The sequence below is a fragment of the Anarhichas minor genome, unplaced genomic scaffold, assembly GCF_050575085.1.
Source record: "Anarhichas minor isolate MPS153535 unplaced genomic scaffold, ASM5057508v1 ptg000002l, whole genome shotgun sequence".
In the NCBI taxonomy this organism is placed as follows: Eukaryota; Metazoa; Chordata; class Actinopteri; order Perciformes; family Anarhichadidae; genus Anarhichas; species Anarhichas minor.
In genome coordinates, this window is record NW_027466448.1 from 9,000,356 (window position 1) to 9,022,700 (window position 22,345).

General features: G+C 41.4%; 2 protein-coding genes across 2 annotated transcripts; both read left to right on the forward strand.

Annotated features, from left to right (window-relative positions):
• Positions 1-3,133: 3,133 nt before the first annotated feature.
• On the forward strand, positions 3,134-10,223 carry LOC142947391 (glutathione hydrolase 1 proenzyme-like). The gene is made up of 13 exons (XM_076088947.1): positions 3,134-3,410; positions 3,864-4,053; positions 4,182-4,312; positions 4,436-4,525; positions 4,750-4,942; positions 5,043-5,203; positions 5,615-5,764; positions 7,162-7,298; positions 7,743-7,924; positions 8,031-8,152; positions 8,483-8,595; positions 8,713-8,826; positions 9,632-10,223. Exons 2-13 carry the CDS (start codon positions 3,902-3,904, stop codon positions 9,776-9,778), a joined length of 1,692 nt encoding a protein of 563 aa, XP_075945062.1. The 5' UTR covers positions 3,134-3,410; positions 3,864-3,901; the 3' UTR covers positions 9,779-10,223.
• Positions 10,224-13,905: 3,682 nt separating this feature from the next.
• LOC142947397 (glutathione hydrolase 1 proenzyme-like) lies at positions 13,906-21,002 on the forward strand. Its single transcript, XM_076088959.1, has 13 exons — positions 13,906-14,189; positions 14,643-14,832; positions 14,961-15,091; positions 15,215-15,304; positions 15,529-15,721; positions 15,822-15,982; positions 16,394-16,543; positions 17,941-18,077; positions 18,522-18,703; positions 18,810-18,931; positions 19,262-19,374; positions 19,492-19,605; positions 20,411-21,002. Exons 2-13 carry the CDS (start codon positions 14,681-14,683, stop codon positions 20,555-20,557), a joined length of 1,692 nt encoding a protein of 563 aa, XP_075945074.1. The 5' UTR covers positions 13,906-14,189; positions 14,643-14,680; the 3' UTR covers positions 20,558-21,002.
• The last annotated feature ends 1,343 nt before the right edge of the window (positions 21,003-22,345 follow it).

Sequence of the window (22,345 nt, forward strand, 5' to 3'; positions counted from 1 at the left end):
AACTTTCTAACTCTAACTAACTCAAAGTTCCATTTCTACTTTCTCACCTTATCAAACTTGATCAATTCATTAATAAATCAATCAAACAATGTGAACTTAAAGAGGTGAAGCCTGTAATGTTAATGACCATACCTCCCTGAAATAGGGATCCTTAAATAAAGACATCTGAGCTACAAAGGTGTTTGTTGTATAAGACAGACGCATTTTGGGTAAAAGTGGAAGAGCACATGAGTTAGAGAAGGGTTATGTTATGTGTTGGGGATAATGATGGGTGTGTAGTATGTGAAGTGTGCCAAAAGTGCCAGAGGCAGTAAAATGAAATGCACCTGTGCCTTTTGTGCTTGATTTTAAATGTCACTGTAACGTGGTTGTTTCACTAAATAATTACTGAATTATATCACGGGACAAATCACCCATCCGTTGATGAGTAGAATCTCAAATTAGGTGCATTAGGGAAGAAACTGGATTTGAGACCCTGGGCTTATGTGTTTGAATTCAAAATAGAATAAAATAATTACTTTTGCCATCAGTGTTCACATTTACTTCACATCAAAGAAAACGTTGTCTGGCCAAGGGTCGTTAAACAGTGGGAGATTTCTTTCTGTGTTTTGGTGTTGCTGCACATATTGACGAGGCCAAATCCTCTAATTCCCCGGATGGCCAGTCTACCCTTAAGTGACACGAGCCCAGACCGAGAACAACACAGCTGCCATCAGCTCAGACGAACCATTTCCAACTTGACTCATTTTAATTTCAGCTGGTGATTCAGTAAAGTTAGCACTGAAACCACAAAAGCTCCACCCAAACATGTTGAATTCCATCCCTGCAGGGGACTGCAGCAGAGGACAGCACGACTGAGCTTGTGGGCTGGTAGATTACCAGGTCTGCCTGCCAGGATGGAGGAAAGCCAATCTGATAATCCAACAGCTGATTGATCACACACTGCGAGGAAGAATAGTAAACACTGTGTGATCTATTTGAATGATCTGGAAGGTGCTGCTGTATCTTGACCAACGAGTTGCCTCGATGTGTCAGAGTCTGTGCTGGAAAGCTCTCTATGTGATATACATAGTGTGTGTGTGTGTGTGTGTGTGTGTATAAAGTGTGTCAGGTTCAGAAGGCAACACAGCGGTCAGATCAATTCATACATTGTTTTATGAAGGCTGATCCTACACACAGTAATTCCAGTGTCCTCTGCTCCACTGTCTGAAGTGGCGGTTCGCTGGCCGAGGTGCTGAATGTGCTCTGGCATCGACCGTCCCCGGTGCTGACCCTCAGCCGGGGCCAAACCCTGGGGACCCATATGAGCCCATTTTCATGAGAGTCAGCTGCTTTGTCCTTGCCATTATTTACAGTAACTTAACATCAGTATCTTGAATTGAATCTCATTATACAATAAGTTGCCTTAATTGACTAATATTACCGGTCAACAGTAATCTTGCCTGTAACCTTGGCAGGATTTGTTTCAATGGTGGAGGAGACCATGTTGATGTGATTTAAATGCTTCCTGTCCAGTGCCGCTTATGGCCAGTCACAACTTCAACACAAGAGGGAGACAGTGTGCATATTTTCAGTAGCAAACCTCTTTGCTCCTGCACTGAAACATTATCAAGTCAACAGGTTTGGTGTCTTTGTTTGGTCCCTCAGACTTCTACCTCATTCGGACAGAAGCAGTTTGGTGGAAAGGGATTTTGGAACAGAGGAGTCTAATGTACAAAAGCAGGGCTGGAGACGATGCTGTCAGAGCCTGGGGATATAGCAGTACAGCGCAAAGTCAGTAAGCAAGAAGTGGAACACAAAGGAGACAGTTTTACAGGCTCAGGCTTGACATGGGGACATTGTAGGCACAACATTGTTATGGGGGTTTGGGGTTGTTGAGGAGATTTAGAGGCAAGAAGAGGCTGTTGGATGCGCAAGAGCAGTCTCTCAGGCAAAGCAGGACCAGGTGATGAGTTGGGAAAGTGTAGAAAAGGGTGTTAAACAAGTCTGTCTGTAAGTATTATTCTGGTATAGTCTAGTATGGTACTAAGGGTATTGGACTGCACAATAAATCCTGTGTATTGTGCATTTTGTAACAACACCATGGGATAGAAATGGTCTGCAGGAAAAAAGCTGTGATAGAGTTTAAAGAGTTGGTAGGAGAGGCAGAGGAGTGTGGGAGAGAGGTTTTACTCCTGGTTAAATGAACGAGGTGTGAGTGGGCGGAGCCGGAGGCAGGCAGGCAGTGAACAACATGGCCGGAACGCAAACAGAAGAATGAAAAACAACAACATTGAATGTGTTTTGTTTTGCGTTCACTGAATAAAAGGAGGAAATCAGGAAAATGGAGCAGTGCAGCTGCTTAGCAGATATGGTCCACTTCACGGAACTAAACGTTCACTTATTAAAGGTGTTGCTTTAATTTTCTAAATAGGCCTATAATCAGCATCTCCATTGCTGAGGTATCCACCATGTCGTTGCACCAAGTCGTGCAACAAGGGGAAACTGTATAGTTTCACTGCATACTGCAGGTTTACTGCAGAGGCCGGAAATCAAAAAGCGTATCGGCAGGATCTTGTGGTTTGAGCATCTGGCTGACTCTCTCATGCAATGAAGTCCTCAACACGCATTATGGTTTCACAACTAACTGACAAGTATGGGGCAAGAAGTCCAACAACTAACTGACAAGTATGGGGCAAGAGGTCCTACAACTAACTGACAAGTATGGGGCAAGAGGTCCTACAACTAACTGACAAGTATGGGGCAAGAGGTCCTATCTCACCGAGTTATTTTTGTCTCATACAAGTTGTTTATTCTCTTTCATTTTCCATTGTCTATGAGTTACGATCTATTTTTTATTATCAAGCAAAGAATGTATTTTCAGATATCAATATACTCGCTACATATAATCCCATATTGCTTAGAGATGGTTCAATTATTAAAAGTGCTTTAATGTATATAAAATAAGTGAACTTTGAGTTAAACTCACTCTGACATGATTTATTGACAGCCAGCAGAGGAGAAAGGTTGTAAATTCAGAAATCAACTATTGTGTTAGTTAGCGGACATCCTGTTCAGTGAGGGCTAGACAGACACCTTACACAAACCGGGGGGGGGGGGGGGGGGGGGACCCGGAGGTTGCAGAAGGCGTGAAGGAGAGGGGTACAAATATGGGGAGACAACAAAGGATCGAGGCTGAATAGGCTGAAGGGGCTCTTGCTCTTTTGGGGTTTTTGGGAAATCTTGGTTCCTTGTGAACTTAGTGCTTTTGACATTTTGCATGATCTTTTATATCAATTTTTATTATAAATTTTTGTAAACCTTTTTCTAAACTTTTTGTAACAACCAAATAAAACTGGATTGTATTTTGTGCATTCCAGCCAAAGTCCAGTGTTGCTCATCTCTGGTGGGGTCCTCGTAGTCTCCTCAAGGTAAGGGAGCTCTTCCCCTCGGATAGGCTGATAGTAGTTCATTTATTAGACATGTGATTTGAATGACATTGCTGCTTCAGCTAAGGTTAAGATTGTGTGATTTCAAGGCCATTTTCAGATGACTTATTCATACATCAAATATTTAAATTTGTAGAAACTGAATTGTCAAAAAACATATTTTGTCGCACTCAACAACACACTCGTGTGGGCTGATCCATTGTCATACTACACACGTGTGTGTGTTAAAAGGATACAGAAATGACACAAAATGTGTTAAAGTGCCCTTGACACAGCAGATGTGTGATTTATTGATACTGCTGATGTTGCAGTATCTATACACATCTATGTGTAATTTCTGTTTGCTTGTTTCTGATTGTGATAGTGCAGCTCTTTGCAACTGCTATTCCATACATTTAAAATGTACACAAATGTAAATGTTTTTTCTCTTGACAGGCATTAAATAAAGCATTGATTGTTCCTGCGCTATAAATATGGGGAAGAAGACGACAATTGTGGTACTGACGCTGCTGCTGTTAGTAACAGTCGCCATCATCGTGGGTGTCGTCACTCATGTCGGGAGAAGTGAGCAGGGGTGGAAGGTAGCTGTGGCGGCAGATGCTGGGCCGTGTTCAGAGGTCGGCAGGTGAGAGCTTACAGACTGAAACATCCATAAAGATAGAAAAAATAGAATAAAGATAGAAGCATGAACATAACAACAAAACTAACCGTACACCCCTTCTCTCCCTGTGTTTTCATACATTTTTACTGAAGAGACATACTGAAGAAAGGGGGGTCTGCAGTAGATGCCTCTATAGCTGCATTACTGTGTGTTGGACTTATGAATCCTCACAGTATGGGCATCGGAGGAGGACTTTTCTTCACCATCTACAACGCCAAAACTGGTACTTTCACTTACGTTGCCACCACAAAGTCCTCTGTTTACTTTCTACTGTCGCAACAAGTTCACACGACTTCCTGGTTATCTCGATCATAAATGCATCTCCTGGTTTGTGACCTGTACACAGAGAAGGTTGAGACCATTGATGCCAGGGAGACGGCACCAAGCAATGCAACGGAGAACATGTTTGGGAACAGCAGAGATCGATCCCAGAAAGGTAATGTTTAACCAGCGCTATCAGACATGGAAATGAGCTGACGGAAGCTGCAGTTAACATTGTTATGAAAGAGGATGACTTTGTGATAGTGACAGATAAAAGAGAGTGTAGTCTTTGAGAGCTTTGACAGACTCTTAAACTCAGGAATAAGAAGCATTATGTGTGTATGTATGTTGTGAGGCAATAATCTAAGTCTGTGTTTCCTTTGCTTCTATGGTTGGTAGGAGGGTTGTCTATTGCTGTACCGGGGGAGATTCGAGGTTATGAGATGGCACACCGACGACACGGCAAACTGCCTTGGAAAGACTTGTTCCAGCCAAGCATTGAACTTGCAGAAAAGGGTTTTCCTTTGGGCAGGGCACTTGCCTTAGCTTTGTCCAGACACAACAAAACCATCATCAAAGACGAAGCCCTGTGGTGAGAGGCATCGACCCTCAGCAATTTAAGATCAGTGTGTGATTATTTCAGATTATAGGAATGTTTCATTCCCACTTTAAGATAATTTCCTCTATTTCAGTGAAGTGTTTTGTGGGAAAGATGGCTACGTCTTGAAAGAAAATGACACCATCATATTTACCAAGCTTGCAGAAACTTATAAGAAAATAGCAGAAGAGGGTCCTAATGCTTTCTACCAGGGACAACTGGCTCAGAACCTTGTGACAGATATTCAGGCAGCAGGTAGGTTTTTGTTTTTATTGTATTTACTGTCTAAAATCATGTAGTTTCTTGAAAAGCTTATTTTCTTTGTTGGATGAAAAAGTCTGTTATAATTAGTAGCAAATTCAAGTTTCCACAATTATAGTAAAAAAGTTGCGTCTTTCTCTCAAATTGAGTCATCGTCTTACTTTATTTTACAATCCAAACAGCTGTTTCTGCAGATTAGATCATCTTTCTGTACCATCGAATTCATCTCACACACAAGGACATTATCATTATCATCATCGCCACTTCTGTTGTTTGCTAAAAAACACTTCAGGCGTATATTAAAACATACATGCACTTCTCCGTGCATATCTAATTTTGAGGAGGATTTATTTTTTCCAGTTCTGTCCTAGTGTGCATTCACAGTGTGTGTCAATCCGTGTTTAGGCGGTATCATCACAATGGAGGATCTGAAGGATTATGTGTCTGTCTTGGATGAGAAGCCTATAAGGGTGAATGTGGGGGAGTACACCATGGCTGTTCCCAATGCCCCCGCTGGTGGCCCTCTGCTCTCGCTGATATTAAACATCTTGAATGGTAAGCCTTGATACTTTGTCCAAAAACGTCCCGAGTGGGAGTGCTTTCATGTGATCTTGTGATGTAAAATCTTTTTTACATTTTGAAACTTTCTTTTTTTCATGGGGTGATGTAGATAAGTAGAGATGAGACACCTCAGCTGTTCAGAGTCATATTGACCCGCTCACTCAAAATCAAGCCAAATGAGTCACAAGGATTTGTATTGAAAGTAAATTTTATAGTGTAACAGAATCTTGATCTACTTTGGAGAACCGAAAACCCACATTTGTAATGTAGAACTGTTTTACAAAGTAGTAACATGCACTACTATAATAAGTCATACATTATATGACATGTGTGACTGCAACATATATCTTTTAGCACCTAAAAAACCCCAGATCCAAATGACTTCTTCTTAAGAACCAGAGGCAGATCATGTGTGACGTTTTGCCTACAATCACCCACCCAGTCAATGTTAGTGCCTTTTAACCAGAACCATAATCCTTCCTTTCCCCCAATTAACTATAACAACAGACTGAAACATCTCAACATTTAATTCAAGGAATCACACAAAATATGGTACATACATTTGTTGTTTCCAGATAAGGAGAGGGTTCACAATGTACCAACTCACAGTAGTCAGGTAGGCCTATGAATATTGAAACAGGTTTTTACAATGTATTGTTCCTCCTTTTTGCACAAAACTAGGACTCTGGATATTGTCCTCCATCCTTTACATTTAAAATGAACTAAAAAAGGATCTTTTAATGACCAGTATGAACAAGAGGAATGACAACAAACTGCAAAGCCTGTTTCAATGTGCATATGGGAACCTGACTATTGTTTTAAGACAAACCTTCAAAATTGGAAATGACTTTACTGATCCCTGGCCTTAATTCTAGCAGCACCCGTTGTATGAAATGTGAAGAAAATATTGGACGGATTGCCATGAAATTTGGCACAGACATTCATGTGGGCCTGTCATTAAAGGCTGCAATACTTTTCGGTGATTTACTACGTATGCTGCAAGGGCGTCATGAACTTTTGCTAAAAAATGTAACTAGTAACTGTAATGCTGTGGTTTAAAAAAACCGCATTGAAATAAGAAGGAACAATTTTTGACGCCTTTAGATGAAAAGATTGATACAATTAACTTAAAATGTCTTTACGCCAAGTAAGCTACTGCTAACAGCCGGCTGACTTAGCTTAGCATGAAGACTAGAGTAAAGGGGAAACAGCCAGGCAGCTATGCCATGGTCTGGTCACAGCAGCTTTTAGACTAAGTAGAAACACAGGAACAGGCCGGGTCAAGTCCATTTCAGCTGTCTCCTTTCCTACCTCAACAGCCATCCGAACGAACACAGTGAGTGAAGCTGTAGTTTATATCAAGCTACTGATGATTGTTACATTTTCTACAGGGTACAACTTCACCTCGGATAGTATGGCAACCACAGAGAAAAAGATCCTGACCTACCATCGCATCGTGGAGGCTTTTCGTTTTGCTTATGCAAAGAGGACCTTACTTGGAGATCCGGCGTTTCTCAACATCACAGATGTAAGGTCACTGGTTCTGCTTGAGTGTAGTGCAGTGTACTACCACAAGTCAGGCATCCTCGAATACACACATAGTACACATAGTTAAATTTAATGTTTTATCACGTGCAAACAAAGCGTTTTGGTTAAAGATTAATATGGCAACAAGCTGAGAAGTGTTTTCTGTGGTCAGAAATGATCCAGTGATGTCATGATGTCCTGAGTGAACTTGTACATCACAGCAAGGTGATACCACAGGAGGTCAGCAATACAAGATTTTTAGAGGGTGTTGAGATACTCGTTACCTTTAGGGAAAGTGTTCATTGTGTTTTCATTGAATCGCTGTTACTTCATCCCACAGACGTGAGTGTCTTGAGACATATTTAAAAGCCTCCACTCTGCCTGTCTTGGATTTGTAGGAACAAGATATATGAATTATTTCCGTGTCCGTGTTTCTCTTCCAAAGCTCATCCAGAATATGACTTCAAGTTCCTATGCCGATGGCCTCCGTGAAAAGATCACAGATGACTCCACATATCACATGAACGAGCCTGAGTTTTACCTGCCTGAAAACTACGGGACTTCTCACATCTCTGTAGTAGCAGAAGATGGAAGCGCTGTGGCTGCCACCAGCACCATCAACCAAGAGTATGACCTACTACTTGACCTTCACCAATATCTTTGAACTAACTTAGTGAATTGGTCTCGGGCCTGTAACTCCCCCGATGTCTTAACTGTTATTGTTTTCCTGCAGTTTGGGCTCTAAAGTCATGTCAAGATCAACGGGGATACTTCTCAACAATGAGATGGACGACTTCAGCTCTCCGCTCATCACAAACGGCTTACTTCCTCTACCCAACAACTTCATCAGGCCAGGTGAGATGATGACACACACACAAATTGTATAGATTGTCTGTTCAGCAGTGGGCTACTTCAAAGGTTGACCTGTCCTCTGACACTACGTTATTTTGGCTTTTGAATAATGATTTTTTTTGTGCATTTACACTAAAAAACATAGAGTGGATCAAATGTTTTCACTACCTTCATTGTTTTAAAACATTGAATCAAAGTCGATTTAATGTGGATTCTTTGACATCAAAATAAAACAGACCTCTATAAAGTTATTAATAATACATTGCAAAGGTCATACACTTGATTCATTTGACTACTTTTTTAACTTAAATTACCTTTAAATTATGTTAAAAGGAAAAAGGCCATTGTCTTCCATTTGTCCAACCATCCTCTTGGACAAAAACAACAAAGTTAAGATGGTGGTCGGAGGCTCAGGAGGAACAAAAATCCCCACCTCAGTCACTCAGGTAAGACACAAGCCACCTCACATGTAGCATTGAAACTAATGAAGTGTACTATGATAACTAGGTATTTGCTCCTCTGCTGTGAAGTTATCATTGGCGGACATGTTTGCTGTTTTGTAGGTGATTCTGAATGCACTGTTCTTCGACTACAACCTGAATAAATCTGTGTCAGATCCAAGGCTCCACAACCAGCTGAGCCCCAACACCACTGTAGCAGAGCCTGACTTTGACGAAGTGAGTGTCACAATCCGCAAACAATACTGATGTATGTGACTAATGGCAGGGTAGGGGGGTGTGCTGTGTAGGGAGACAATCCCTCAACCAGAAGCCCGGCTACCACTGAGCAGTGATACAGTACCTCAGTCGTGACCGGCACCCCCGGACACCGTTCATTATATTTACCTTCAGGGATGTGGAGAACAAGGAGAAAAATGTCTCAGCACTGGTAAAAGTCTAGTTTGTGGTCAGAAATGAATAGAAGAATAGAAGCTGGAGAACTTACCTTCTGATTTGGTTATTTCACTGAGATGTAAAGTTCAATTTAATGTGATTTTAACATCCCATTGAAGTGGTGGGCGACTGTGGCCAAGTGGAGAGCAGGGCCGTCCTTCAATTAGAGGGTTGGCGGTTTGATCCCCGGCTCTGTTAGTCGCATGTCGAAGAGCAAGACAATTAATCCCAAAATTGCTCCCGTAGCTGTGCCTACAGTGTATGAATGTAATAGCATCTGAATTGTAAGTTGCTTTGGATAAAAGCGTCTGCTAAATGTCTGTAATGTAATGTGTGGTGGGCAGCACATCACAAGTTCAGTGTTTTCAGATGTTTTGCTTATAAAGTTGTTTTCACAGACGTAACTCAACATGAATTATTAAAAAGGGCGTCGTTCCACTTTTATCAAAACGGTTAACACACTAACAGGAAGACCCTGAGGAACTTTGGAAGCGTTGTTGAACCCTGCTGTGTGATAAACAGATCATTCATGCACCTATTCAGTTCTCCTTGGTTTGCATGGAGCCTTCATATATGCTCCTGTTTGCAGAGCGTCCTGGCTGGTTTGGCATTAAAGAACCACAAGACAGAGTTCCTGAAATCAGTAGGAGCTGTGGTGCAGGCGGTGGTTCGCTATGAAGACGGACTCCACGCTAAGTCGGATCATCGCAAGTGGGGGTACGCCGCAGGGTACTGAGGTCATAAACACACCTCTGACTGTGCAGAGAGACTTTATCCATGTGAACCTTGACCGGTCTTGGGCACCATTCGGTCTCTCATTCAGTTAGACTAACCTTCATGTGCTGCATAACAACGCAACTCTGATAACAGATTTTTGCTCGTTTATGACCAAAGAAAAGTGCCTCAGTCTGAAATTAATTCTGAATATTGACGCTCATGTCTCATGCATTTCTATGTCACTTCATCATTTCATGTAATTAAGAAATGCACAAGCCATTGGATGTAATTTTAAAGGATAGCTTTACCATCAGTGTTTTGTTCACACTGTCGGTCATAAATATGTACAATTTCTAACTATTGATGAAGCACTTTTGTCACTGCTGGGATTCAGGGCTCTTCTTTTCTCAGCTGGAATGTAAATGTGTTACATAATTACTGACGTGCATAAAAGTGTAAAATGATTCCGCCTTTATCGACTTTTTGCTACAAATGACTGGTTCATATGTTATAATATTAAGTGGTTAAACATTCACAGCACATATATTTATTTAAAAACAAATGAAGGATAATCTTGGTGTGAATAGATAATTTATTTTGTAATTTGAATGTTTTGTTTTTATCAAATTGATGAAGTAGTGTTGGGATGTGACCGCCATGTGCTTTGAGACAAAGAAATCAGGCCTTCCTGTTTGCAGAGCAACCTGGAGCCTGATTTGGGTTTGTGATAAGAGGAATGTTTAGATGCGAAAGCAATAAAACATCAACACTGCCATCTAATTGGCCGAGAGCCACAGACAGCCCAGGAATCCTGTGGTTCAGCTCCTGTTTCTATAAAACAGCCTTGCTCCTCCATCTCTAGGCTTTTCCCTCGACCACCTCGGTGTATCAAGGAAGCACATGCAACGTTGCTGTACAAGAAGAAAATCCTAGGTTTAAACAGTTTTAGATACGCTGGTCGTATCTACTGCACTGTTTGTTTGTTTATTTTTATAACGTGGTGTGTATGCTCAATAATCATCGAGGTCGATCGAGATCGAGATCGTTAATGTTGTGTAGAAGTTACTGTGTATTTCATACTACTGAAATCGTAGAAACCGTGGCTGTGCGACTCAAAGATCGCCAGCTGTGTTTCTGTAGATGAGAGAACAATCTTCCGTACTCCACCGCGGCGGGGAGGATTTTTTGTTTTTGGAGGATTTACTTTGTTTCGTTTGCTTTCTCTCTTTTTACTAACCCACACATACATATAGCGTTACGCTACATGTAGCTCAGGGTGAGCTAACGGCTCAGACACGTGCAGATAGCGATATCTATTTTCTCGCACCATTTTGTGGTCTCGCGAGGTGGTCTCACGTGCAAACTCCATTTTGGTAGTTCGGCCTTCCTTCAACGTGTAGATCACGTGACGTAGCTACGTTTAGATTGCATCATACCTTGTCTGAGCGGTGCTCTCTCACTCTGAATATGTAATAGTACTTCGACTAATGACATTGTGCGTTATGAGACTTAGTTTATCGTTTGGTTATTGGTCCCTGTTCGCAGGGTGGTGCCCCGTTATTATTAACAATCTTACTGCCATTAATAATTCTATTGATGTCAATAATTTTGTTTTCTTATATGCTGATAACTCAAACACGCTCCTTTCTGTTCCTAACAGTAGATATTGTAGATGTTTTCTATTTCTAGATTTTCACTTGAAATGCAGATACTGTAATTATTAAAACATACCCACTGTATAAAAGTCTCATGGTTCTCAGGCTTTGACTCATTTTAATTTCAGCTGGTGATTCAGTAAAGTTAGCACTGAAACCACAAAAGCTCCACCCAAACATGTTGAATTCCATCCCTGCAGGGGACTGCAGCAGAGGACAGCACGACTGAGCTTGTGGGCTGGTAGATTACCAGGTCTGCCTGCCAGGATGGAGGAAAGCCAATCTGATAATCCAACAGCTGATTGATCACACACTGCGAGGAAGAATAGTAAACACTGTGTGATCTATTTGAATGATCTGGAAGGTGCTGCTGTATCTTGACCAACGAGTTGCCTCGATGTGTCAGAGTCTGTGCTGGAAAGCTCTCTATGTGATATACATAGTGTGTGTGTGTGTGTGTGTGTGTGTGTGTATAAAGTGTGTCAGGTTCAGAAGGCAACACAGCGGTCAGATCAATTCATACATTGTTTTATGAAGGCTGATCCTACACACAGTAATTCCAGTGTCCTCTGCTCCACTGTCTGAAGTGGCGGTTCGCTGGCCGAGGTGCTGAATGTGCTCTGGCATCGACCGTCCCCGGTGCTGACCCTCAGCCGGGGCCAAACCCTGGGGACCCATATGAGCCCATTTTCATGAGAGTCAGCTGCTTTGTCCTTGCCATTATTTACAGTAACTTAACATCAGTATCTTGAATTGAATCTCATTATACAATAAGTTGCCTTAATTGACTAATATTACCGGTCAACAGTAATCTTGCCTGTAACCTTGGCAGGATTTGTTTCAATGGTGGAGGAGACCATGTTGATGTGATTTAAATGCTTCCTGTCCAGTGCCGCTTATGGCCAGTCACAACTTCAACACAAGAGGGAGACAGTGTGCATATTTTCAGTAGCAAACCTCTTTGCTCCTGCACTGAAACATTATCAAGTCAACAGGTTTGGTGTCTTTGTTTGGTCCCTCAGACTTCTACCTCATTCGGACAGAAGCAGTTTGGTGGAAAGGGATTTTGGAACAGAGGAGTCTAATGTACAAAAGCAGGGCTGGAGACGATGCTGTCAGAGCCTGGGGATATAGCAGTACAGCGCAAAGTCAGTAAGCAAGAAGTGGAACACAAAGGAGACAGTTTTACAGGCTCAGGCTTGACATGGGGACATTGTAGGCACAACATTGTTATGGGGGTTTGGGGTTGTTGAGGAGATTTAGAGGCAAGAAGAGGCTGTTGGATGCGCAAGAGCAGTCTCTCAGGCAAAGCAGGACCAGGTGATGAGTTGGGAAAGTGTAGAAAAGGGTGTTAAACAAGTCTGTCTGTAAGTATTATTCTGGTATAGTCTAGTATGGTACTAAGGGTATTGGACTGCACAATAAATCCTGTGTATTGTGCATTTTGTAACAACACCATGGGATAGAAATGGTCTGCAGGAAAAAAGCTGTGATAGAGTTTAAAGAGTTGGTAGGAGAGGCAGAGGAGTGTGGGAGAGAGGTTTTACTCCTGGTTAAATGAACGAGGTGTGAGTGGGCGGAGGCAGGCAGTGAACAACATGGCCGGAACGCAAACAGAAGAATGAAAAACAACAACATTGAATGTGTTTTGTTTTGCGTTCACTGAATAAAAGGAGGAAATCAGGAAAATGGAGCAGTGCAGCTGCTTAGCAGATATGGTCCACTTCACGGAACTAAACGTTCACTTATTAAAGGTGTTGCTTTAATTTTCTAAATAGGCCTATAATCAGCATCTCCATTGCTGAGGTATCCACCATGTCGTTGCACCAAGTCGTGCAACAAGGGGAAACTGTATAGTTTCACTGCATACTGCAGGTTTACTGCAGAGGCCGGAAATCAAAAAGCGTATCGGCAGGATCTTGTGGTTTGAGCATCTGGCTGACTCTCTCATGCAATGAAGTCCTCAACACGCATTATGGTTTCACAACTAACTGACAAGTATGGGGCAAGAAGTCCAACAACTAACTGACAAGTATGGGGCAAGAGGTCCTACAACTAACTGACAAGTATGGGGCAAGAGGTCCTACAACTAACTGACAAGTATGGGGCAAGAGGTCCTATCTCACCGAGTTATTTTTGTCTCATACAAGTTGTTTATTCTCTTTCATTTTCCATTGTCTATGAGTTACGATCTATTTTTTATTATCAAGCAAAGAATGTATTTTCAGATATCAATATACTCGCTACATATAATCCCATATTGCTTAGAGATGGTTCAATTATTAAAAGTGCTTTAATGTATATAAAATAAGTGAACTTTGAGTTAAACTCACTCTGACATGATTTATTGACAGCCAGCAGAGGAGAAAGGTTGTAAATTCAGAAATCAACTATTGTGTTAGTTAGCGGACATCCTGTTCAGTGAGGGCTAGACAGACACCTTACACAAACCGGGGGGGGGGGGGGGGGGGGGACCCGGAGGTTGCAGAAGGCGTGAAGGAGAGGGGTACAAATATGGGGAGACAACAAAGGATCGAGGCTGAATAGGCTGAAGGGGCTCTTGCTCTTTTGGGGTTTTTGGGAAATCTTGGTTCCTTGTGAACTTAGTGCTTTTGACATTTTGCATGATCTTTTATATCAATTTTTATTATAAATTTTTGTAAACCTTTTTCTAAACTTTTTGTAACAACCAAATAAAACTGGATTGTATTTTGTGCATTCCAGCCAAAGTCCAGTGTTGCTCATCTCTGGTGGGGTCCTCGTAGTCTCCTCAAGGTAAGGGAGCTCTTCCCCTCGGATAGGCTGATAGTAGTTCATTTATTAGACATGTGATTTGAATGACATTGCTGCTTCAGCTAAGGTTAAGATTGTGTGATTTCAAGGCCATTTTCAGATGACTTATTCATACATCAAATATTTAAATTTGTAGAAACTGAATTGTCAAAAAACATATTTTGTCGCACTCAACAACACACTCGTGTGGGCTGATCCATTGTCATACTACACACGTGTGTGTGTTAAAAGGATACAGAAATGACACAAAATGTGTTAAAGTGCCCTTGACACAGCAGATGTGTGATTTATTGATACTGCTGATGTTGCAGTATCTATACACATCTATGTGTAATTTCTGTTTGCTTGTTTCTGATTGTGATAGTGCAGCTCTTTGCAACTGCTATTCCATACATTTAAAATGTACACAAATGTAAATGTTTTTTCTCTTGACAGGCATTAAATAAAGCATTGATTGTTCCTGCGCTATAAATATGGGGAAGAAGACGACAATTGTGGTACTGACGCTGCTGCTGTTAGTAACAGTCGTCATCATCGTGGGTGTCGTCACTCATGTCGGGAGAAGTGAGCAGGGGTGGAAGGTAGCTGTGGCGGCAGATGCTGGGCCGTGTTCAGAGGTCGGCAGGTGAGAGCTTACAGACTGAAACATCCATAAAGATAGAAAAAATAGAATAAAGATAGAAGCATGAACATAACAACAAAACTAACCGTATACCCCTTCTCTCCCTGTGTTTTCATACATTTTTACTGAAGAGACATACTGAAGAAAGGGGGGTCTGCAGTAGATGCCTCTATAGCTGCATTACTGTGTGTTGGACTTATGAATGCTCACTGTATGGGCATCGGAGGAGGACTTTTCTTCACCATCTACAACGCCAAAACTGGTACTTTCACTTACGTTGCCACCACAAAGTCCTCTGTTTACTTTCTACTGTCGCAACAAGTTCACACGACTTCCTGGTTATCTCGATCATAAATGCATCTCCTGGTTTGTGACCTGTACACAGAGAAGGTTGAGACCATTGATGCCAGGGAGACGGCACCACGCTATGCAACGGAGAACATGTTTGGGAACAGCAGAGATCGATCCCAGAAAGGTAATGTTTAACCAGCGCTATCAGACATGGAAATGAGCTGACGGAAGCTGCAGTTAACATTGTTATGAAAGAGGATGACTTTGTGATAGTGACAGATAAAAGAGAGTGTAGTCTTTGAGAGCTTTGACAGACTCTTAAACTCAGGAATAAGAAGCATTATGTGTGTATGTATGTTGTGAGGCAATAATCTAAGTCTGTGTTTCCTTTGCTTCTATGGTTGGTAGGAGGGTTGTCTATTGCTGTACCGGGGGAGATTCGAGGTTATGAGATGGCACACGGACGACACGGCAAACTGCCTTGGAAAGACTTGTTCCAGCCAAGCATTGAACTTGCAGAAAAGGGTTTTCCTTTGGGCAGGGCACTTGCCTCAGCTTTGTCCAGACACAACAAAACCATCATCAAAGACGAAGCCCTGTGGTGAGAGGCATCGACCCTCAGCAATTTAAGATCAGTGTGTGATTATTTCAGATTATAGGAATGTTTCATTCCCACTTTAAGATAATTTCCTCTATTTCAGTGAAGTGTTTTGTGGGAAAGATGGCTACGTCCTGAAAGAAAATGACACCATCATATTTACCAAGCTTGCAGAAACTTATAAGAAAATAGCAGAAGAGGGTCCTAATGCTTTCTACCAGGGACAACTGGCTCAGAACCTTGTGACAGATATTCAGGCAGCAGGTAGGTTTTTGTTTTTATTGTATTTACTGTCTAAAATCATGTAGTTTCTTGAAAAGCTTATTTTCTTTGTTGGATGAAAAAGTCCGTTATAATTAGTAGCAAATTCAAGTTTCCACAATTATAGTAAAAAAGTTGCGTCTTTCTCTCAAATTGAGTCATCGTCTTACTTTATTTTACAATCCATACAGCTGTTTCTGCAGATTAGATCATCTTTCTGTACCATCGAATTCATCTCACACACAAGGACATTATCATTATCATCATCGCCACTTCTGTTGTTTGCTAAAAAACACTTCAGGCGTATATTAAAACATACATGCACTTCTCCGTGCATATCTAATTTTGAGGAGGATTTATTTTTTCCAGTTCTGTCCTAGTGTGCATTCACAGTGTGTGTCAATCCGTGTTTAGGCGGTATCATCACAATGGAGGATCTGAAGGATTATGTGTCTGTCTTGGATGAGAAGCCTATAAGGGTGAATGTGGGGGAGTACACCATGGCTGTTCCCAATGCCCCCGCTGGTGGCCCTCTGCTCTCGCTGATATTAAACATCTTGAATGGTAAGCCTTGATACTTTGTCCAAAAACGTCCCGAGTGGGAGTGCTTTCATGTGATCTTGTGATGTAAAATCTTTTTTACATTTTGAAACTTTCTTTTTTTCATGGGGTGATGTAGATAAGTAGAGATGAGACACCTCAGCTGTTCAGAGTCATATTGACCCGCTCACTCAAAATCAAGCCAAATGAGTCACAAGGATTTGTATTGAAAGTAAATTTTATAGTGTAACAGAATCTTGATCTACTTTGTAGAACCGAAAACCCACATTTGTAATGTAGAACTGTTTTACAAAGTAGTAACATGCACTACTATAATAAGTCATACATTATATGACATGTGTGACTGCAACATATATCTTTTAGCACCTAAAAAACCCCAGATCCAAATGACTTCTTCTTAAGAACCAGAGGCAGATCATGTGTGACGTTTTGCCTACAATCACCCACCCAGTCAATGTTAGTGCCTTTTAACCAGAACCATAATCCTTCCTTTCCCCCAATTAACTATAACAACAGACTGAAACATCTCAACATTTAATTCAAGGAATCACACAAAATATGGTACATACATTTGTTGTTTCCAGATAAGGAGAGGGTTCACAATGTACCAACTCACAGTAGTCAGGTAGGCCTATGAATATTGAAACAGGTTTTTACAATGTATTGTTCCTCCTTTTTGCACAAAACTAGGACTCTGGATATTGTCCTCCATCCTTTACATTTAAAATGAACTAAAAAAGGATCTTTTAATGACCAGTATGAACAAGAGGAATGACAACAAACTGCAAAGCCTGTTTCAATGTGCATATGGGAACCTGACTATTGTTTTAAGACAAACCTTCAAAATTGGAAATGACTTTACTGATCCCTGGCCTTAATTCTAGCAGCACCCGTTGTATGAAATGTGAAGAAAATATTGGACGGATTGCCATGAAATTTGGCACAGACATTCATGTGGGCCTGTCATTAAAGGCTGCAATACTTTTCGGTGATTTACTACGTATGCTGCAAGGGCGTCATGAACTTTTGCTAAAAAATGTAACTAGTAACTGTAATGCTGTGGTTTAAAAAAACCGCATTGAAATAAGAAGGAACAATTTTTGACGCCTTTAGATGAAAAGATTGATACAATTAACTTAAAATGTCTTTACGCCAAGTAAGCTACTGCTAACAGCCGGCTGACTTAGCTTAGCATGAAGACTAGAGTAAAGGGGAAACAGCCAGGCAGCTATGCCATGGTCTGGTCACAGCAGCTTTTAGACTAAGTAGAAACACAGGAACAGGCCGGGTCAAGTCCATTTCAGCTGTCTCCTTTCCTACCTCAACAGCCATCCGAACGAACACAGTGAGTGAAGCTGTAGTTTATATCAAGCTACTGATGATTGTTACATTTTCTACAGGGTACAACTTCACCTCGGATAGTATGGCAACCACAGAGAAAAAGATCCTGACCTACCATCGCATCGTGGAGGCTTTTCGATTTGCTTATGCAAAGAGGACCTTACTTGGAGATCCGCAGTTTCTCAACATCACAGATGTAAGGTCACTGGTTCTGCTTGAGTGTAGTGCAGTGTACTACCACAAGTCAGGCATCCTCGAATACACACATAGTACACATAGTTAAATTTAATGTTTTATCATGTGCAAACAAAGCGTTTTGGTTAAAGATTAATATGGCAACAAGCTGAGAAGTGTTTTCTGTGGTCAGAAATGATCCAGTGATGTCATGATGTCCTGAGTGAACTTGTACATCACAGCAAGGTGATACCACAGGAGGTCAGCAATACAAGATTTTTAGAGGGTGTTGAGATACTCGTTACCTTTAGGGAAAGTGTTCATTGTGTTTTCATTGAATCGCTGTTACTTCATCCCACAGACGTGAGTGTCTTGAGACATATTTAAAAGCCTCCACTCTGCCTGTCTTGGATTTGTAGGAACAAGATATATGAATTATTTCCGTGTCCGTGTTTCTCTTCCAAAGCTCATCCAGAATATGACTTCAAGTTCCTATGCCGATGGCCTCCGTGAAAAGATCACAGATGACTCCACATATCACATGAACGAGCCTGAGTTTTACCTGCCTGAAAACTACGGGACTTCTCACATCTCTGTAGTAGCAGAAGATGGAAGCGCTGTGGCTGCCACCAGCACCATCAACCAAGAGTATGACCTACTACTTGACCTTCACCAATATCTTTGAACTAACTTAGTGAATTGGTCTCGGGCCTGTAACTCCCCCGATGTCTTAACTGTTATTGTTTTCCTGCAGTTTGGGCTCTAAAGTCATGTCAAGATCAACGGGGATACTTCTCAACAATGAGATGGACGACTTCAGCTCTCCGCTCATCACAAACGGCTTACTTCCTCTACCCAACAACTTCATCAGGCCAGGTGAGATGATGACACACACACAAATTGTATAGATTGTCTGTTCAGCAGTGGGCTACTTCAAAGGTTGACCTGTCCTCTGACACTACGTTATTTTGGCTTTTGAATAATGATTTTTTTTGTGCATTTACACTAAAAAACATAGAGTGGATCAAATGTTTTCACTACCTTCATTGTTTTAAAACATTGAATCAAAGTCGATTTAATGTGGATTCTTTGACATCAAAATAAAACAGACCTCTATAAAGTTATTAATAATACATTGCAAAGGTCATACACTTGATTCATTTGACTACTTTTTTAACTTAAATTACCTTTAAATTATGTTAAAAGGAAAAAGGCCAATGTCTTCCATGTGTCCAACCATCCTCTTGGACAAAAACAACAAAGTTAAGATGGTGGTCGGAGGCTCAGGAGGAACAAAAATCCCCACCTCAGTCACTCAGGTAAGACACAAGCCACCTCACATGTAGCATTGAAACTAATGAAGTGTACTATGATAACTAGGTATTTGCTCCTCTGCTGTGAAGTTATCATTGGCGGACATGTTTGCTGTTTTGTAGGTGATTCTGAATGCACTGTTCTTCGACTACAACCTGAATAAATCTGTGTCAGATCCAAGGCTCCACAATCAGCTGAGTCCCAACACCATTGTAGCAGAGCCTGACTTTGACGAAGTGAGTGTCACAATCCGCAAACAATACTGATGTATGTGACTAATGGCAGGGTAGGGGGGTGTGCTGTGTAGGGAGACAATCCCTCAACCAGAAGCCCGGCTACCACTGAGCAGTGATACAGTACCTCAGTCGTGACCGGCACCCCCGGACACCGTTCATTATATTTACCTTCAGGGATGTGGAGAACAAGGAGAAAAATGTCTCAGCACTGGTAAAAGTCTAGTTTGTGGTCAGAAATGAATAGAAGAATAGAAGCTGGAGAACTTACCTTCTGATTTGGTTATTTCACTGAGATGTAAAGTTCAATTTAATGTGATTTTAACATCCCATTGAAGTGGTGGGCGACTGTGGCCAAGTGGAGAGCAGGGCCGTCCTTCAATTAGAGGGTTGGCGGTTTGATCCCCGGCTCTGTTAGTCGCATGTCGAAGAGCAAGACAATTAATCCCAAAATTGCTCCCGTAGCTGTGCCTACAGTGTATGAATGTAATAGCATCTGAATTGTAAGTTGCTTTGGATAAAAGCGTCTGCTAAATGTCTGTAATGTAATGTGTGGTGGGCAGCACATCACAAGTTCAGTGTTTTCAGATGTTTTGCTTATAAAGTTGTTTTCACAGACGTAACTCAACATGAATTATTAAAAAGGGCGTCGTTCCACTTTTATCAAAACGGTTAACACACTAACAGGAAGACCCTGAGGAACTTTGGAAGCGTTGTTGAACCCTGCTGTGTGATAAACAGATCGTTCATGCACCTATTCAGTTCTCCTTGGTTTGCATGGAGCCTTCATATATGCTCCTGTTTGCAGAGCGTCCTGGCTGGTTTGGCATTAAAGAACCACAAGACAGAGTTCCTGAAATCAGTAGGAGCTGTGGTGCAGGCGGTGGTTCGCTATGAAGACGGACTCCACGCTAAGTCGGATCATCGCAAGTGGGGGTACGCCGCAGGGTACTGAGGTCATAAATACACCTCTGACTGTGCAGAGAGACTTTATCCATGTGAACCTTGACCGGTCTTGGGCACCATTCGGTCTCTCATTCAGTTAGACTAACCTTCATGTGCTGCATAACAACGCAACTCTGATAACAGATTTTTGCTCGTTTATGACCAAAGAAAAGTGCCTCAGTCTGAAATTAATTCTGAATATTGACACTCATGTCTCATGCATTTCTATGTCACTTCATCATTTCATGTAATTAAGAAATGCACAAGCCATTGGATGTAATTTTAAAGGATAGCTTTACCATCAGTGTTTTGTTCACACTGTCGGTCATAAATATGTACAATTTCTAACTATTGATGAAGCACTTTTGTCACTGCTGGGATTCAGGGCTCTTCTTTTCTCAGCTGGAATGTAAATGTGTTACATAATTACTGACGTGCATAAAAGTGTAAAATGATTCCGCCTTTATCGACTTTTTGCTACAAATGACTGGTTCATATGTTATAATATTAAGTGGTTAAACATTCACAGCACATATATTTATTTAAAAACAAATGAAGGATAATCTTGGTGTGAATAGATAATTTATTTTGTAATTTGAATGTTTTGTTTTTATCAAATTGATGAAGTAGTGTTGGGATGTGACCGCCATGTGCTTTGAGACAAAGAAATCAGGCCTTCCTGTTTGCAGAGCAACCTGGAGCCTGATTTGGGTTTGTGATAAGAGGAATGTTTAGATGCGAAAGCAATAAAACATCAACACTGCCATCTAATTGGCCGAGAGCCACAGACAGCCCAGGAATCCTGTGGTTCAGCTCCTGTTTCTATAAAACAGCCTTGCTCCTCCATCTCTAGGCTTTTCCCTCGACCACCTCGGTGTATCAAGGAAGCACATGCAACGTTGCTGTACAAGAAGAAAATCCTAGGTTTAAACAGTTTTAGATACGCTGGTCGTATCTACTGCACTGTTTGTTTGTTTATTTTTATAACGTGGTGTGTATGCTCAATAATCATCGAGGTCGATCGAGATCGAGATCGTTAATGTTGTGTAGAAGTTACTGTGTATTTCATACTACTGAAATCGTAGAAACCGTGGCTGTGCGACTCAAAGATCGCCAGCTGTGTTTCTGTAGATGAGAGAACAATCTTCCGTACTCCACCGCGGCGGGGAGGATTTTTTGTTTTTGGAGGATTTACTTTGTTTCGTTTGCTTTCTCTCTTTTTACTAACCCACACATACATATAGCGTTACGCTACATGTAGCTCAGGGTGAGCTAACGGCTCAGACACGTGCAGATAGCGATATCTATTTTCTCGCACCATTTTGTGGTCTCGCGAGGTGGTCTCACGTGCAAACTCCATTTTGGTAGTTCGGCCTTCCTTCAACGTGTAGATCACGCGACGTAGCTACGTTTAGATTGCATCATACCTTGTCTGAGCGGTGCTCTCTCACTCTGAATATGTAATAGTACTTCGACGAATGACATTGTGCGTTATGAGACTTAGTTTATCGTTTGGTTATTGGTCCCTGTTCGCAGGGTGGTGCCCCGTTATTATTAACAATCTTACTGCCATTAATAATTCTATTGATGTCAATAATTTTGTTTTCTTATATGCTGATAACTCAAACACGCTCCTTTCTGTTCCTAACAGTAGATATTGTAGATGTTTTCTATTTCTAGATTTTCACTTGAAATGCAGATACTGTAATTATTAAAACATACCCACTGTATAAAAGTCTCATGGTTCTCAGGCTTTGACTCATTTTAATTTCAGCTGGTGATTCAGTAAAGTTAGCAC